The sequence below is a fragment of the Sinocyclocheilus rhinocerous genome, unplaced genomic scaffold (genome assembly GCF_001515625.1).
Source record: "Sinocyclocheilus rhinocerous isolate Xijiao unplaced genomic scaffold, SAMN03320098_v1.1 scaffold271, whole genome shotgun sequence".
Classification (NCBI taxonomy): domain Eukaryota; kingdom Metazoa; phylum Chordata; class Actinopteri; order Cypriniformes; family Cyprinidae; genus Sinocyclocheilus; species Sinocyclocheilus rhinocerous.
In genome coordinates, this window is record NW_015657574.1 from 2,299,413 (window position 1) to 2,319,070 (window position 19,658).

Consider the following 19,658-nt stretch of genomic DNA (forward strand, 5'->3'; position numbering starts at 1 on the left):
GGGAGTGTGTCTCTGTCTTTCACTATCACACCCTGAACGCCACGAGAAAACTGGAAATGAGAAATAGACAGTGGTGAAAAGCCTGATTGTTGGAATGCCTTTCATCTTCATGGCTTTAAAACATGCTAATGACTAGTGATTGATGTTTGGTGTGTACAGGCGTATGTTTTTGCGTGTGAGATACACAAAAGTTGCAAGTTTGTAGAGAGGGCCACAGAATTGCTTTGTGAAACCTTTCCTGCCTGGTTTCCGGTAGGGCTGTGCGATTAATCGAAATCGAATTGAAATCGCGATTTGAGACGTTGCGATTTCCTAATCGCAAAGCCTGCGATATGGACGCGATATTACTCTGTTCCAGAGCATATGCATGACTGCGGTTTCGCTTGTGAGGAGGAATCGTATCAGAACGAACCAGGCAACAAAGGGTTGTTGGAATATTCTGTTTGTATGGTGCTATAATGTCACTGTTGTGATTGGGATATATGCGAGTGTGTTGAAAGAGTGAGAGAGGAAGTGTGTGAATGACTGAACAAGAGGACGTGCATGTGTTCACAGATGGATCTAAGCCTGTTTGATATAGACTGAAGATGTGAGATTTATCGAGACCGTTAGGAGAAAATGTGTCTCCAGTAAAGTATGTGTATGACGTTAGCTGCACTTCAGGGACAAAATTGTGCCCAGAAGTTGTCTAAATGTAACAACCTTCCTTTAGACATTCAAGGACTTCCCAAATATTTCTTCAATTCGCTATAAAAATGTGAAGTGTTTTTTCATTTGTAGGGTTAGTCTGTAGTATTCATATTTTTACTGTTTTATATATATATAAAAACAGTATGCTGCTATTTAGGTTTACTTGGCCAAGTAAACCACTTGTTTGTGTCATACAGAAAATAAATAAACAAGCAAACAAACAAACAGTCAACTATACACTAATGTTCAAAGGGGTTTATAAGAGAGTACTTTCATTGAGAAATGATGCATTAAATTGATCAAAAGTGACCGTAATGACTTTTACATTGTTACAAAGTTTCTTTTTCATATAAAAGCTGTTCTTTTGAATTAATCAAAGAATCCTTGTGTCAGTTTCTAAAAAAAATGAATATAATACTATACTTTAATATACTTTAATAATATAATAATAATAATAATATACTATACTTTTTTCAGCATTGATTATGATTGAGAATGATTTATTCAGCTTTGCCATCACAGGAATAAATTACATTTTAAAACGTGTAAAGATAGAAAACGCGTATTGTAAAGTATAATATTTCACAATATAGCTGTTTGACTGTATTTTTGATCAAATAAATGTATCCTTGGTTAGCAAAAAAACTTGTTTTGACCCAAGATGATTTTACATGTGCGCATTGGCGTTGTGATGCATTTACAAAACTATTCATAAAGTTATTATTGCTATTAATAAGAATAATCAAATCAATGGACTACTTTAAAAAATGGAAGTCATGTAGAGTCAATAACTAGATAATCAGTTCAAGCATCAAAATAAGATGATAATTTTGCCTATTGAATAAGCAAAACCACCCTGTTCCCGTCCACTGTGCTCAATTGGTTTTTCCTGTTTTTAACTTTCCTGGCATTGCATGTCAAATCTCTTCTCTTTTCCACACTCACAGGGCAAAGGGCTCCAATCTTTCCTATTCCATTTTTTTTTATATTATAGTTTTTTTTTTATTTCTGCAAAATTTTTCCAGAGGACAGTTCACTGGAAAACCATGCACTCTCTTTCCATTCACAGTCACACATAAAGACCCATCACTCGTGCTTTCATATTGACTTGTTGATAGGCTACCAGCAAATTCAATGCAGTAAATTGATTTGTTGAAATTTTTTGCAGACCTTCAGAATGGATTGATTTGTCCAATCTTTCCTATTCCATTTTTTTTTATATTATAGTTTTTTTTTATTTCTGCAAAATTTTTCCAGAGGACAGTTCACTGGAAAACCATGCACTCTCTTTCCATTCACAGTCACACATAAAGACCCATCACTCGTGCTTTCATATTGACTTGTTGATAGGCTACCAGCAAATTCAATGCAGTAAATTGATTTGTTGAAATTTTTTGCAGACCTTCAGAATGGATTGATTTGGTTGTTTTTAAATCTGGGAAACGTATTTGAGTTATGAGCTACACATTGTCAAAATCAATGTACAGTTAATGTTTATCACATTTCATCACATTTATATGAGGGTTCTTAAAGGGTTAGTTCACCCAAAAATAAAAATTAGGCTGTGTTTTACTCACCCCCGATGCATCCTATGTGTATATGACTTTCTTCTTTCAGACGAATCCAATCGGAGTTATATTAAAAATGGTCTTTGATCTTTCAAGCTCTATCGTTGTACTCAGCGGGTGTTGCATTCCTTCTGTCAAGACGTGAAATAAAAAGCACCCTTCCACAAAAAAAAAGTCTCACACAGCTCCGGGGGGTGAACAAAGGCCTCCTGTAGCGAATCGATGCGTTTTTGTAAGAAAAATATCCATATTCAAAACGTAATAATCACTTGAATCTAGCTTGCGCCAACAGTTGTACACAGAAGCAGTTCCGGGAGCATGATGTATGGGGTCAGCGTTGCGCATGCGCCGGTGCGTCTCGTGAAAACCAACGTTTGTTTACAGGATCAAAAGAAGCAAAGTTTCCATACTTTAGCAAAGGAAAACAAGTCTCCTCTTGGCTTATATCGAAATCGAGTGAGCGGAGGCGGGCGGGCGGGCTTGAGAACGGTGCATCTGGCGGATTCGACGAAGGAGCGGCCGGCAGGCTTGCGGCAACCACATGTGACGGTAGCACTTTTAGCTGTAGCTTAGCATAGATCATTGAATCTGATTAGACCGTTAGCATCTCGCTCAAAAATGACCAAAGAGTTTCTATATTTTTCCTATTTAAAACTTGACTCTTCTGTAGTTACATCGTGTACTAAGACCGACGGAAAATGAAAAGTTGCGATTTTCTAGGCCGATATGGCTAGGAAACTATACTCTCATTCCGGCGTAATAATAAAGGAACTTTGCTGCCGTACCATGGGTGCAGCAGGCGCAATGATATTACGCAGCGCCTGAAAATAGGCTAACTTCCGTCAACATAACCAACGTGACCACCTGCTTGCACAGGGAGCGTGACTTCCGTTGGAAGTTACCTAGCTGGGGACTATTTTCAGGGCCCGGGGTCGTCATATGTGGTTGCCGCAAGCCCTCCGGACGCTCCTTCGTCCAATCCGCCGGCCGTGCCGTTCTCAAGCCCGCCCGCCTCTGCTCACTCTAGGCCGCGGCTCACTCTAGGCCTCCGGCCTCCGCTCACTCGAGGCCGCGCGGTGTGTGACGCTGTTTCGTTGTGAAAGCGAAACTACTTTGTTTGGCCTTCCAAAAGAGGGCACGACTAGAAATTAGTGGTTAAATTGTATTTCCAACACTGTTCCAGAACAGTTAACCCAAATATTCAGATGTGTCCAGCGCATTTTATGGAGGACTGCAGCACCTACAGAGGCAGTGAATGAAGGATGCTGGGATACAGTGATAAAAGTTTAGGTAAATAAAGGAAGGTGGTCTCGTTCCATTTGATGGAGAGCTCATTTATTTAACAGGTTTTGCATCCTTTTCCTGAATTTAAATGACTTCACCATCACTCCGTTCTTTTTGTATGTACTCCCTTTTCCATCTTCCTGCACTCTCTCCTTACTGTCCCTTCAGCTGCCAGTGTCACTTTTCAGTGTTTGGGAAGTTACAAAGGACCTCAGGGTCATCAGTTCAAAACTCATATTTTCACAGAGCTTTAAATGCTTTCTGGCTCTTGATGATGAAACAGACTTATTTAAATTTTATTGTTGCTGAATATAAAATGGTGCTAACAAATAAAGTCTCAACCACATATGTTTTACACAAAATTGTCCACTTTAATCTTACATCACCTGCTCTTAATTTAAAATTTCTACAGTAATTTTCAGGTAATCTTGAGGCACAGCTGCTAATGTGATATTTTGGGATGCAGGTGTGACTTGAATGGTTTGCATTGATGTTGTTTGTCTTTGTCATGTCAGGGCACTCCAGTGTTTGTGCATGCTGGACCTTTTGCTAACATCGCCCATGGAAACTCCTCTGTCTTGGCAGACAAGTTGGCTCTTAAACTAGTTGGAGAAGAGGGCTTTGTTGGTGAGTGCACACACATACAGTATACACACACAAACATACACATTCAGTAGCACACACACTGCATCTGCTTTTTATAGTCATACATTCATTGACCAGAGACAAAGGCTATGTTGGGGGTAAGTTAGAACAACAACAGTAGAGTTGTTCTCTGGTTCAAACCAGACTCCTGCTTAAAGAGAACTGGCATCATGCAAAATTTGATGCCCCCCCACAGAATAGTATTATGCTTGCTACCCAAAAGGTAGCTGTTTGTAATGTCTGTTTAAAAACACATCCATCATGTCTTGTTCTAGAAAAAAATAGCCTTTTAAAATTTAGATTCTCTGTATATAAATCTATAAACTTTATTTTAAGCAATGCAGTCCTGTTTTTCTGAAACGACTAATAATTAACATTAAACATTCAATTAAATAGAATTACATGATTTTTATATGGTACTGAAAATATAATGTAAAATATGTAAAACATTACTGTTAAGAATTTGTTTGATTTTGAAAAGTTCTATATATGATATTTGATCAAAACTACAGTAATATTGTGTAATATTACAATTTTGAAATGTATTCAATTAGAAAAGTTATTTTAAATGTACTTTATTGTGATGAAAGCTGAATTTTCATCAGCCATTTCTCCAGTCATTAGTGTCACATGATCTAATATAGGCCTATATAATTTATAATATCATTGTAATATATTGATCTGGTGCTCAAGAAGCATTTCTTATTATTATCAATGTTGAAAATGATTGTGCTGCTTCATATTTTTGTGGAAACCATGATACATTTTTAAGTTAGGTTTTTTTTTTTTTTTTATAATGTCTTTACTGTCACTTTTGATCAATTCTTACTGAATAAAAATAATTTCTTTAAAAAAAAACGTATCCCAAGTTTTAACTCGCAAGTAGCAACTTGCATTAGGGTATTTTCTAGACTTAAAGGCTAATCAGTGTTATACTAAGTGATATGTCTAAGTGGCTACTTGGCTAGTGGAATGTATTGCTGTTATGCTAAACTCTTGGGGTGGGGGACTGGTTTAATTTAACCATTTATAGCTTTGGTTATATAAAATGTGACCATTTAGCATGTTAATTGACCATTTTTCCATAGTTATCATGGCGACTTTCAAATTGAAGGGAAATAACATTCTACAAGGATATAGAATTTGTCTCAACACTGGATTCTTTATTAAATGTTATTTATTTATTTATTTATTAAAAGCTGAACCCAACTAATCCTCTCAGTGTCAGCACACCTGAACATACATGCCTTGCAAAACACACACACGCTCACTATCTTGCCATCTCTCCTTCACTTTATCACTTCCACTTTCCATTTCGCTCTCATTCCTTTGCTCCTCTCTATTCTTTTTATTCCTTATCCCTCCCCTGCCCAGCGACATGTCCCAGACACTAAAAGAATGCTGGGAATGGCGGAGGCCCTGTGGTCCACACTAAGAGCAGTGTAAGCTTCACCCTCTCATTTAAGGACAAGCTGAAGTGTGTGAGCCCAATGAAAACACTGCCTACCAATCCAAGCCAAGCTGTGTTGAGTTACAGCCTCTAGAATTTCGGATACTTTTTGTTACGCCTGAGTTTCTGCCAGCGTGTAAATAGTAAATTCTTCTGAAAGGGCTGCATGATTAATGTAAATATTACCGAAATCACGATATGGCTTAGTGCGATTATCAAATTGCAAAGGCTGTGATTTAATTAAATCTATGTGCTGCATATTGTAGAGTAAAGCGTGGCACTGCATTTTTATTCACATGTAGATCATAACACTGTTTTCAGCATCTCAGCAGCTCGGTTCAACTGCTGCTCCATCTCTGTATCTCCTCTGCCAACTATCTTCCCACACTTTTAATGAAAAGTGTTTGAAAACAATGAAAGCTATTTTCCTTCAAAATAAAATAAAAATTTGATGTTTTAACATTTGAAAGTGAAGAAATTAAGAAATATTGTAATTTTACAGCAGCACTTAATTTTTTATTTACAGTGAAATATTAAAACAGTAATGTTTCTAATTTTAATGTTTTAATAATAATCATTATTATATCTTATTACATCCTTTTGAGGAATCACAATTCGTTTTTTTTCTTTCCCTCTCGAATTGTACAGCCCTAGAAACTTTACTAGAGGCCCCTGTGGAGGACAGAAAAAATGAATTGTTTGATTTACTGTATTATGAAAGACAAGCAGCTCTGTCTTGTGTTTGAATTCAAAGAAGTCCATATTAGACTTGGAGCATCAGCCTCAACAAACAGCAGGAATGCTGGGAGTTGTTGACTTTTGCGAAATATCAGTGAAGGAGGGGGACGTGTGTATGCGTTACCTGATGCCAAGGTATGTGTGGTATGTAGTGTTTTTGCTGCGGGTGAGAGGGAGGACGCTGATTATACACAACAGAAGTGCTTCACAGGAAAACCACCGCAGTACTCAGGAATACCAGAGCAGCATGTTAGTAACCTTTAGTCTACTCAAACCAAAATCACTGCGCCCATGCCTCAGACTCACAGATGGTCTGATAAATTAATTCACTGAGAGTTCCTGAAGGGCAATTACATTCTCCTTGCCTCACATTGCCTTTGTGAATCTGTACCTGACTGGTGTGTGAGCGACACAAGGCCTGGTGATGTACACTCGTTTAGAGCGAGTCTCATATATGGTGGTTTCATTTATTACAGCATCTGGTCGTCCCAAGGTCATGAGCACTGCCTCCAGGATATTCCGTGGCTTTTGGCCTGTTTCACACACAAACACACAGGTTGTGCTTTCATATATGTTTCTTCTGTGACCCTATGCACAAAATAAAATAATTACTGAGTTACTAAAATGAGTATTATATGGTTGTCAGTATTATACAGTAGGAAACAGTCCATTCAATTTAGCATTTTAAGTGCTTTGCACCTCCTTCTCATCATTCCTTCTTTTCTAAACCTACGTTCCTTGCTTCCTTTCCTTCCTAAATATTAATTTCTTTTTTCTTAAACATTACTACCTTCCTTTTTCCTGTACATACTGTACTTACCTATCTTCCTTCCTTCCTTCCTTCCTTCCTTCCTTCCTTCCTTTGTGAACATACCTTCCTTCCTAAACATACATTCTTCTTTCTAAACATTTTATTCCTTCCTTCCTTCCTTCCTAAACTTTTCTTACTGCCTTCTGTCTTTCCTTCCTAAACATTCCCTAATATTTTTTTCCCTTTCTAGGCATTCCTTCCTTATTACTTGCCTTTCTCCTTTCCTTTCTTCCTTTCTAAATATTCCTTCCTTCTTTCCTTCCTTTGCAGTCCTTCCTTTCTTCCTTCCTGTCTGTTCGGTCCCACCTTCCATTCTTCCTTCATGGCTTCCTTTCTTCCTTCCTAAACATTCCTTCCTGCCTGCCTTATTTCCTGCATTTCTTCCTTCGTGGCTTCCTCCTTTCCTTCCTAAACATAGAAATGCTTCTTCCTGTGCATGCATATCTTCCTTCCTTCCTTCCTTCCGTTCTATCTTGTGGCTTCTTTTCTTCTTTCTTTACTAATTATTTCTTCCTTCTGTCCTAAACATACCTTCTCTCTCCTAAACTTATTCAGCCTCCTTTGACATGCTGTCAAAATGAAAGCATGAGATTTCTTATATTCTGTTTAAACATTTGTGACCCTGGAGCACAAAACCAGTCATAAGTAGCATGGGTATATTTGTTGCAATAGCCAACAATATATTGTATAGGTCAAAATTATCGTTTTTTCTTTTGTGCCAAAAATCATTAGGATATTAAGTAACGATCATGTTCCATAAAGATATTTTGTAAATTTCCCACCATAAATTTCAAAACGTAATTTTTGATTAGTAATATGCATTGCTAAGAACTTCATTTGAACAACTTTAAAGGCAATTTTCTCAGTATTTTGATTTTTTTTGCACCCTCAGATTCCAGATTTTCAAATAGTTGTCTCAACCAAATATTGTCCATAACAAACCATACATCAATGAGAAGCTTATTTATTCAGCTTTCAGATGATGTATAAATCTCAATTAAAAGAAAATTGACCCTTATGACTGGTTTTGTGATCCAGGGTCACATTTGTGGCTCTTTTCCCCTTATGGTAATTTAAAGTACTTAAAGTTAACTGTAGGTGACTGAGCCCTGATGCATGTGCGACTGAACAAAAGACTTATCTTCAGGAGATTACCTCTGTTCAAAACCGAATGCCAGACCGCCACACACACAAACATACACTCACTTAAACATGCAGAGCCTCAGAAAATATGCCAGACCTCTCTGGTGGAAATAACAATATTACCCTTCCCATTCACCCTCCTGCTCCAAAAGCCTGGGAAGTGGCACAGGAAGCTCACAGCGTTCTGGGAAAAAAGGATACGTGGAAATACTCCACATATGCTTTCTGTTCAATGGCACATACACATTAATACTGACTAGTTTAAACACAAACAGTAGATGTCTCTCATACACAAAACAAACAAAACTTGCAGGCAAAAGGAAAATATAGTGGAAAATAGTTGAAAACCTCTTAACAGGACAGTTTGTGATCGTGTTTTGTATACCGCTGGCAGCACTTCAGTGTAAGGTTGCATTGATCACTCATTCAAGATAACCGTAACACATATGGGGCGCTTACATGCTCTGTCTTAAATGATCGAATTTATATCCTAATCATGAATGAATGGCAATAACTCTCTCCGGAGTGCAGGGACAATTAGATTACTGTATAACTGTAGGTTGCTTTTATGCGTACGTGTGAGAAAGCATGTGTGAGTGATGTGCTCTTATCCGGCTCTGTGCAATAATAATTGATACAGAATGTTTGTTTACTTGCACAATAGAGCAGTTTATATATCAAGATCTTTTTTGCAAAAGCTCTCAACAATTTATTGTTTCATTTTCTTCTTCCCTGCTCAGTGACGGAGGCTGGCTTTGGTGCAGACATTGGCATGGAGAAGTTCTTCAACATTAAGTGTCGAACATCTGGGCTGAAGCCTGATGTTGTGGTGCTTGTAGCCACTGTACGGGCTCTGAAGATGCATGGAGGTGGACCAAATGTAAGTATGTGTGTGTAGCTTTGAGCATATTCACACATCCCTTTATATGCCTGACTGCTTTAAAAATACATTTAATATATTTACTACTTTTTATATTTACTGTATATTTGAAAGGTTACAGCTGGTGTACCACTGCCTAAAGAATATATCAATGAGGTAAGCAATGTTTATTTCCCAATCTTATGGCAAATGACCATATTTGTAGAGCTAATCATTTAGTGATTTAATTTTAGTAAGAGCAAGATTTTTTTTTTAAACGTATGTACTATCCTACTCCAACAATAAGTGGCGATGTTGCTCCCCGAAGGCAGGATGAAAATAAAGAGGGTTGGAAGGAGGTAGATGGAGATGATGTTTTCAGGCAGAGGCCCAGAAAACATAATCTCCACCCCCTCCAGCTCCCTTCTTCCTCCCTAATGTGGTTTGTGTTATTCAATTAACAGGGTAAATGCAATGTGTTGTTGTAGCTAGAGACACAGAGGCGTAATGGGAGTTGTAGTCTAAAAAATACCGTACCTGCTTTTCATCAGTCTCTCTAAAGCAACCCCAGCTGAGAAAATAACTCAAGTGCTTAAGCTAATTGTGCGGTTCTGTAATGAGAAACAGAAAGCACCAAAGCATGTCTCCTGAGCTTTGAATTGCTATTCTCTGGGACTGGTTCTGCTCCAGGAGCGACTATTTAGTTGGAAAAAAAGAGCAGGAAGTTTTCTCTGGAAAGCTCAGCTGGTGGGATGACGTTCTCCAAGACAAACCGACTCATCCTTCTAATGAAGACCCTGATTAACCATTCAGAACCAACTTTTTATTAGATTTTAATGCTTTCCGTTTTTTTGTCTAGATAATTTTATCTTAAATGTTCTTATTTAAAATCTTTCAAATTAAACCTTAATTAGATTTAAGCCTGAAATTTAGAGACTAATTCTTTATCTTCTTTTTATTTTTTTTAAACATCCATGTTTACTTTTTTCTGTCAGAATTTGCAGCTGGTTACAGACGGCTGCAGTAACCTGAAGAAGCATATTCAGATCGCTCATCTCTTTGGAGTCCCTGTGGTTGTTGCTCTGAATGCCTTCAAGTAAGAATAGGTCTATCTGAAAAACCCATACTGTGCAACATGCATTTTCTTCCCAAAACATGAAAAAATTATTTGAAAATTATGGTTCATTAAACCATTTTTAAAAAGCCATGGTTGATGTAAACCAGAATATCAAGAGTTAAAGGGATAGTTCACCCCAATAGTTTCATTTTTGGGTGAACTATCCCTTTAAAGAGAGTGTCTGATCAAAAACAGCAACAGATGGTGTCCAAATTGAGCTTATTTGCACTTAGGTGTGTATTTCCAGTATGTCTGGAAAATTTTTGATTAATGACCATATTTAGCCAAAGTGTTGTTGTTTGCCCTGGATTTGCCTTGTCAGAATGACATTTCTCTTTCTGTGAAGGACTGACACTCAAGCAGAGATCGACCTGGTGTGTCGCATCGCAGAGGCTTCTGGGGCCTCAGCTGCTGTGCAGTGTCATCATTGGTCCAGAGGTGGGCGGGGCTCTGTGGAGCTGGCACAGGCTGTGAAGGAAGTTGCATCTCAGAAGAACCATTTCCAATTCCTGTACAATCTACAGGTGAGGCCTAAAACTACAAACCCTAACAAAGTAAACACTGAGCTTAGGTAAAACACAAATCCTCACTAAGACAGAGCAAATTGACTCTGATGGATGGTTTAAGCATGATTGTATCTTGTACGATGAGCTAAGTGTTGCTCCCATTGTGTATATGGCAGGTTGAGGTGGTGGGGCTGTAGGGCCATCAGCTGGTTTGAGTTAACCTTAGTGAGTTTTGGAGGTTGTGACTTTGATTAAGTGATGCTATGAAAGGCGCGGTAATCTCTGCTCTTGGCTTTGCCTGTTCTCTATTATTCTATTAGAGGTCTGGACACTTGCTATCCCAACCTTCTACATAAACTTGCTGGGGGGATTGTATGACCACCAGATAGGCGGAAGCTATGATTTAGAGCTGAAAATTCAGTTGTTTGATTGTTAAATGATTTTTGTTAATTTTCCATACATCTTTTACTTTCTTGTTCTGTTAAATAAGCCATGTGTTTTTTAACAGGATTCTATTGTAGAGAAAATTCGGACTATTGCACAGAAGGTTTATGGTGCTGATGACATTGAGCTTTCACCTGAGGCTCAAGCTAAGATAGACTACTACAATCAACAGGTGAGAAGGCTGGACATTGCCACTGAACATAAAAAATGCACATCATTTTGATATTTGAGCTTTTTTAATTTAAATATTAAAGGCTATATAAATATTTTACACCTTTTAATATTCAATCTCTTATTTTAATTTATAAGCACCAATATAACAATACATAGTTTAAAAATAATATACTTCATATACAAGAAGATAATTTTGAATTAATTGATTGAAACTGGTGGTTTGAACTGATTCATAGAAATCTGCCAAATCTAATGACATTTACGATGTCAAAGAATTTTAATGCTTCTATTTGTTCACCATTTTTAAGTTTCACCATCTTTTGATGTTTGATGTTGGTTTCATGAGCTGTGTGTTCAATGATATTAAATAGTTAGATAATCTTGGCCCAATGGGTTTGAATTACATTCAGCGAAGCAGTGCATCTCACAACATAATGGCTAATGAATGTCAAGAGCCCAGAGCCAATGATGTGAATGTCTCTTGTGGATATTAACTGTCTGTGGATCTCTCACAGGGTTTTGGTGCTCTTCCCATCTGCATGGCCAAGACCCACCTGTCTCTCTCTCATATGCCTGAGAAAAAAGGTGTTCCCACAGGTTTTATCCTGCCGATCAGAGACATCCGTGCCAGCATCGGGGCAGGCTTTATCTACCCTTTAGTTGGAACTGTAAGTGATTATTCTTGAAATCTGATGGAAGCTCATCTTATTCCATTCTTTTCATTTCTATCTACATATCCACCCTTTCCTTCCAGATATATTTGATGGCTTTCACTTATTTGATGCCATCCACTACCTCTTCACATTACTTTCTTTTATTACTTCCTTTGCTGGTACGTGAATGTTTCAGTTACTAATAGGATCCAGGATTACGGTTGAACCTATGATCTGTGACCTTGTTAGGGCTTTTAATAACAGCACTCATGCCAAAGTCCTCTGCCTTTATGTTTTTGCTCTCTAAAAGCCAATATTGCCTGGCCTAAGGCAGATATATCTCTCTGTCTGAATTCCTGACAATGTTTGGTCAAGGCAGTTTTCATTTAATGAGGAGTCTATTGGATTCTCAGTTTGGATTCACGATGAAACCTGTGAGACGGTTTGATTAAGCTCTGTGAAAACAGCCCTTAGAGCATGTGTGGGTTTTTTTCAGGGAGAGAAGGTCAACTTTTGAATGACCCATGCTTTTCTATGTGTGCACGCATATTTGTGGTTTTCATTAAGATACTCCGTCCCTGGATTTTTCGCAATGTTTTCTCTACTTTCTTCCTAAACTCAGCTGGTTCACCTTAGGAACCACCGTTCCAGTCAGACTTTCAACATGTTGGATGTATGAAGCAAGATTCTTTATTCTCCAATTTTGTTTGTGCATTTTAAAGCTATAAATTAAAAACATTTATAAACGTGCATGGAAATGAATGTCAAAATTTACAATCGGTTTGACTGGTTAAAAATAGGTTAAATGTGATAATTTTGATTTGATCATATTGTGTGGTGCTATCAATATATTGCTTTGTTTGAGCATCCTGACCAACTGGATTTTGCGTCACGTTATAGTGCCCCAGTTTGATCGAGCCAGCATTTTTGTATCTTTTTGTCGTTGTGTGTTTTGTTGGCTGGGTGAGGCTTAGGGAAGGAAGCTCATTTCCGGGTTGAGAGTGAGGTCCTGGCTGCAGAGTGGGGTCGGGGTGAGGTGTCCGTTGTGCAGCATGCTGGGAGATGGGTGACTGTGACCTAGCCCCTCCGGTCTGACCACCGCTCTGTCCCCTTTCATCTCCATGGGCCTGCTGCGGGACACACGGCCAGCGCACATGACCTCTCACCTTCAACCCGTCTCAGAATGTACTGCCAATGCTTTGAACTTCAGTGCAATCTCTTCATCTCTGTGCTGTTCTGTTTTTCTTTATTTCTTTCCTCAAATCTATCCTTATTTAGTTCTTTTGCTTGCTTGATTGCAATACATTCAGATGTCAGAGTCAGTGCTTAATTTAAAGGATTAGTTCACTTCCAGAATTAAATTTCATTTCTGATCATTTACTTACCCCCATTTGATCCAAGATGTTCATGTTAATCTGTCTTCAGTCGCAAAGAAATCAAGGATTTTGAGGAAAACATTCCAGGATTTTTCTCCATATAGTGGACTTAAATAGTGGCCAATGGGTTGAAGGTCCGAATTGCAGTTTCAATGCAGCTTCAAAGGGCTCTCCAGTGGAGGAATGAGGGTCTTATCTAGTGAAATGATCGGTCGTTTTCTTAAACCAATAAAAATTTATGTACTTTTTAACCACAAATGCTGGTATTGCACCAGCCTGACCTCACGCATTACATAATCACGTTAGAAAGATCACGCGTAACATAGGCGGAAGTACCAACCCAGTGTTTACAAAGAGAATGTGCAAAGAAAGTCAGACTCTTTTAAGTGTGACAAATATGCTAAAAATAAAAACAGGAAGGGGGCAAAAACATTTTCACGGCACTGTATGTATGTTTGTGTGTGTGTGTGTGTGTGTGACTCCAGGCTGGACTCCGCTTCGTCCACGGTGAAAGTCGATCCGGCAATCGACAGCGCAAAGTTGTAGTATTTCCTCAGCAACCAGCACGGATCAGCTCCAGGCATGACGAAGCAGATATCGGATTTGAGACTTTAGTCTTTGCAACTTTACAGATCTTCTTTATGCACCAAGAGCTTGTAACACTCCAAAGAGAAAGGAAAAATTGAAATCGCATCATATGACCCCTTTAAAACATTAGTATTTTTATTCCATTTTTTCAGCTACTAAAAAGATTGCGTTATTTTATAAAAATGTTTCCTGTCTTTCAGTCATAGTCAACTTACATTTTAATCATTATACAGGCAAGTCATATCTGTTCCAATCATTTCTGTACATTACTGTGTGGCTCAGGCTACAAGACAGGTGTGTGTTATTCTGCCTGTTACTTTCAATGCTAGGCCCTGAGGGACAAAGCAGGCATGGAGGGTTACAGGAGGAAGTAACTGATGTCATGCACCAGATATGTGAGGGAGGGGTCAGCCAGAGAACAATGGGACTCAACGGATCTTCGCTTCCATTCAGCTCGGGAAATTTATTGCCCAAATCCGTGTCTGCTGTAAGCCGCACAATGAATTACTGATGATACTGCTGGAAGGCTTATGGTGTTTTGGCAACCTGACCCACCACACTGACATGAACACGTCAACAGCAGACTGGTGCAAAGAGCATGTTCGGTAGAAAGTATAAACAGACACAATGGTCTGCGGTAAGGAAAACATGGCCCATTTGAACCAAGTGTTCAAATGAATTAAGTTGCCATTTGTTCTTGAACAATGACTACATAATGGAGTATTGTGTATGGAAATAATTCTGGGAATTTGTTGGCTTAATTTAGAATAGCAACTAGATTTTCAGTTTATTTGCGTGGCAATGCTCATATGACGGCACGAAGTGAACTCTTTAACCTAAAGGAAAAAACAAACTGCTGAAGTGCAGATTTGTATCCTGGTCAATAGCTGAATCCCTTGTATGTTTTTTGGCACAGAAGACATCTCAACACCACACAGGCAAGCGGATGGCCTTTTAAGGGAATTTGCAGACTCGCGGGCAGGCGGGGATTATGCAAATGTGTTACCCATTGACCTATACCGGTAACAGGCAAAAGATTCGAAAATATGACGACTCGTTAAGGCGATTCAGAATCGACTCTCTCTTTTGAGAGACGATATCTTTATTTATCATGCACATTAACAACTTTGCAGATTGTTTTCATTTATGGATAGCTACGTTATAAACTGCAAAAGAGATATTTTTCAAAAACCCATATTACCTGCTCTGCAAAATGGAAGAAAGTGCCGTTTATTGGTAAGAAGTTTGTACTGTTGCTGAGTATGTCCAACATTTGAATAATTTGGACATAGTCCCAAACCTGGTCTGTTTTAAATTCTTTGGGTCATATGGAATTCAAAGTTGATTTATCCGATCTGTGGAGATTTACTCATTAGTTCAGCCACATTGTGATGTCATGCTGTGGACTATACCTTTTGTCAGTTTGCCAACTTGTTTTACTTTTAGATCTTTTTTTATTAAAAAATATGTAGAATGAAAAAAAACTGAATAGTAAGGTTTAGCTCAAATTAGTCAACTGGTTCACCTTATCTTTCTACAAGGAAGTTAATTTATTCTAATAAGCTATTAAACAGCTACTGGGTTGTCATGCATGAGAGGAATCTTTCTTTAAAGTATTTAAAGCTCTGCTTGCTGTGATGAGGATTGTTCTAAGAAAAGATGGAGGGTTGGGATGGATGATGTCTTTATTCTCAGAACATGAAAACAAAGGTTAATCAGTCATGAGATATTGGAGCTGAAGTATTTCAGATTGATAACGTCCATGGCTTTTTTGGATCTTTATATCTGAGACCTCTGTGAAAATTATAGTTTTCATTCTCTGGGCAAGGTGAAATTGCTGGATAAACGATGTACTGTTTTCTCTCTCTTTTTCTGTCTTGGTCTCTTTTGTAATGATAATTTAATTAAGATAATTCATTTCTTTTTCCTGAGTCTCACATGTGTGCCAGTCACTTGATTTTAATCTGTGGTATTTTTAAGGTTGTTCATTTTTCTTTTATATAATCAATTGGTTTGACCACTGGCTATAGATTTTGTTGTTAGGGAAATAAAATGATGACCTTTACATTTTACTTTTAATAATTTAATCCCAAGTCTGCATACTTTTTAAAACTGAGTGAATATTAATTACTTGAATACACTGACCTGATTCTAAAACATTAAAATCTTCATGTTTTATTTTATTACAATAGTAATAGACGCAACCGTTTCAAACTGATGGCAAAATTGGGGGCTACTAAAGACCACAATTGTCTCTTTAAAAAAAAAACTGCATTCATTAGGTGATAAATCTGGTTTTGGTGTTTCCAGCATTATGTTCTGTTTGTAATTGAGATTTATATGCCAGAGAAGTCATTTGGAGATAAGATTTGCCTAGAATAGATGTTTAGGTGGTTTGTTAAACATGCTGAACCATCTTTGAAACCAGCTCTTCTTTAAGAATGAATTTATGATCTTGAAGCTAAATGAACCTAAAGGACATAGACTAATTTAATCACTCGTTTATTAATGAAAGCAAACTATGTATCAGTTATAGTCCTCTAAGTGCCTAAACTTCATTCAACAAACCTTTAGTTCACACAGACTCTTTTACTGTGTGCTGTGATGTTTTGTTTGCACATAAAAAAAAAAAATATTTATTGGCTATCAAAATGTTTATTTTTTCTTCTACACTGAATTATACATTTCTTTCAGATGAGCACCATGCCAGGCTTGCCTACGCGACCCTGTTTCTATGACATTGACCTTGATCCTGTGACGGAGGAGATAAAAGGACTCTTCTGAAGACATTTCTACAGTCCCACACATGCTTTCGACCAGTAAGAACACAATTAAGAGTGACAGAACAATGCTTTTTTGTTTTAGTGTTTTGCTCATGCCACACAACAAAAAGGTCAGATTTGATTGAATGTACCTAAAACTCTCTCCTTTAATTTCTTTCCCCTCTTTCTTGCTTTCTCCCATTCTCAGATGTTCCTCAGTGTCCGTGTAGGCCTCCATTCATATGCCGCTGATAACAGCTCATCCACTGCCTTCTAGCAATGAAACTACTGAGTGTTAGATCGACAAACATTCCTTCTTATGTTTTGCACAGGTTTTTTTTAATTTTTTTTTACCAAATTTAACTCCTAAATGTTTTGTACTTAGCAGTGGCTTCTTGTTTTTCCAAAAAACAAAATAATAATAATAATAATAATTTTTCTTTCTGTAAACACTTCTGTTTACGTAGTGTTTTAGTGTTTACAATTTAATGACGCACAAAAGCTTTTATACTCATTCTATATAGCTAAACATTCCATTAATGCTTTAATATTTCTGTCTTAAATGTTTTAGATTACCTATGGAATATGGTAACAGTATTCAAGCAAACTCCATTTCTTTTCTTTTTATTTGAATACTGCTACTATTCTCCTTGTGTAGCATTGTTTGTTATAGACAAATATGCCATGAATCTTAAGTCTGAGGTGCTTTTATTTAGACACTACACAAAACAAAATTACAAGTGGCGTTAGTGGTTTGACACCTGTTTTCTCTCTCTCTCTCTCTCTCTCTCTCTCTCTCTCTCTTTCTGTTATAAATGAAGTGTTGCATAGATCTCACTACCTTTGAATGCACATTTTCAGCATGCATGTGGGTACATGCCAGAAAGTCTTGTTTTAGATGTTCCACTGTTATCTGTTATTCTGAGTCTTAAACTACAGTGCTACGTGAGTAAAGAAGAATTCCATTGACTGTTGCAATAGTTATGTATGCTTGAAAACCTGTATTTTCCCAGTGATGATAGATTCTACACTGAAAAAGGCAGTCAGAACAAGATGACTGGCCAGACAAAAATAAAACAACAATACTGAACATTTTCATTCGTTCATTTTATTTTTGTTTATCAACGGGCCACTTTTACCGAACATTTAATGGTGCAGCGGTCATTGTGATTGTGTGTGTGTGTGAGAATGAGAATGAGTGTGTGAGAGAATGCATTAGTGATGTGTGCACATGTATGAACGAGTTAATGAATCACTAATCCATATTGTGAAGTCAGACTGTTGGTCCACAAATGTAAAATTCCTCTAGATTAAAGAGCTGTGATGTATTAAACAGTAGCAGACGACTGACCCCCACAGGGTCTTTCTATTCTTTTGCCTCTACAGGATGCAGTCCCATCAGAGACACCCTGTGAGGGTAGCAGTACTCATTCATACCCCTTTCAAAGAGAGGCCTGTTGCTTCTGTCATTGAAGACACCCATAATTAGCTGACCAGCTCAGCTTGACATTTACTCAAATATCCTCACACAAAAACTTGTATTCTCTTGTACTTCGTCTCTTGGCTTATGGAGGTTTTTTTTCTTTTGGGTACCCAAAATGAATGGCCAGTAGTCCAGGATGTTATTGTTCCATGTTGTAAAAAAAAAATAGATTGTGTGCTTTAAAAGAGGGGAAAGTAATTGTTTTATTATTTAGTGCATGTGTTTTTGTTGCTGCTATAGTGACTGCTGCCCTTTTGACCTTTTGTAAGGCTTTTTACTGCTTATTTAATGCATTTCACCCAATACTCTGCAGTTCAAATGTTTTGGGTTGGTAAGATTTTGTAATGTTTTTGAACGTTTCTTATACACACCAGTGCTGAATTTAATTGATCAAAAATACAGTAAAACAGTAATGCTATAAAATATTATAATTTAAAATAACTTTTTTTCAGTATTTTAAAATGTTGTTTATTCCTGTGATGGCAAAGTTGAATTTTCAGCAGCTGGTACTACAGTCTTCAGTGTCACATGATCCAATATGCTGATTAAAACATTTCTCATTAACTCATAAACAGTTGTGTTGCTAAATATTGTGGAAAACATGATACATTTTTAAGAATTCTCTGATGAATAGAAAGTTCAAAAGAACAGCATTTATTTGAAATGGAATTTCTTTTGTAACAAAAGCAATGCCTCACTTGCTTTCACTTTAAAACAAATCGTAGTAACCCCAAACTTTTGAATGGTATTACATAATAATAACATTGTGGTTATTGCAGCATCAGCCTGTTAGCCTAACAAATACTGGGAACTCTGAATTAGCTGTACTGAGTCTTTAACATCAGTCCTTTGATAGGCAAATAAAGTTCATGTCTATGTCAAGAATCTCAAATCAGTCATGTTTTAATTAGGTTAAGTTTCTCTGGGTCACAGAGATGCTGATTCAATTATTTTAGGGCTGTTCTTTTGTGACATTTAGACAAAATCTGGCAATTCAAGCACCAATTATTGTGATTCTTTTTTATTTGCCTCATTTAGCATCAGCTAAAAGGCAAATTAAGTCATTAATTACTAATAACTGTAATTGCTCTGGATTTCAGCTTATTTGTCATTGGGCCTCATTCTGCACCAAGTGTTCCTAAAAGAAACTGAACATCCAAATTATGATTTTGAATCACTTGGACATGGGAGTACATGTGTGAGGGGTCACACTGGGCAAAGTCAATGTTACTTAATTCAATTACAGTGGGAAAGTATTTTGATACAGCCTGATGAACCTTGATGAAATTAGGAGTCCACAACCTGTCAAATGTTGGATATAAGTTAATCACTACTCTAAGTAATAAGAGAGTTTTTTTAAGGACAAA

The 19,658-nt window shown here is 37.4% G+C and overlaps 1 protein-coding gene across 2 annotated transcripts in view; it reads left to right on the top strand.

Moving 5' to 3' along the window:
* Positions 1-17,292, top strand: part of LOC107721348 (monofunctional C1-tetrahydrofolate synthase, mitochondrial-like) — a 35,940-nt gene extending 18,648 nt beyond the window's left edge. For both annotated transcript variants that reach the window (XM_016529321.1, XM_016529319.1), the window contains 9 exons: positions 4,058-4,169; positions 9,070-9,209; positions 9,324-9,365; positions 10,184-10,284; positions 10,652-10,829; positions 11,320-11,427; positions 11,945-12,097; positions 16,741-16,865; positions 17,017-17,292. In XM_016529321.1, coding sequence (XP_016384807.1) covers positions 4,058-4,169; positions 9,070-9,209; positions 9,324-9,365; positions 10,184-10,284; positions 10,652-10,829; positions 11,320-11,427; positions 11,945-12,097; positions 16,741-16,830 — 924 coding nt within the window. In that variant the 3' untranslated portion in view covers positions 16,831-16,865; positions 17,017-17,292. The remainder of the gene's footprint in view (positions 1-4,057; positions 4,170-9,069; positions 9,210-9,323; positions 9,366-10,183; positions 10,285-10,651; positions 10,830-11,319; positions 11,428-11,944; positions 12,098-16,740; positions 16,866-17,016) is intronic.
* The last annotated feature ends 2,366 nt before the right edge of the window (positions 17,293-19,658 follow it).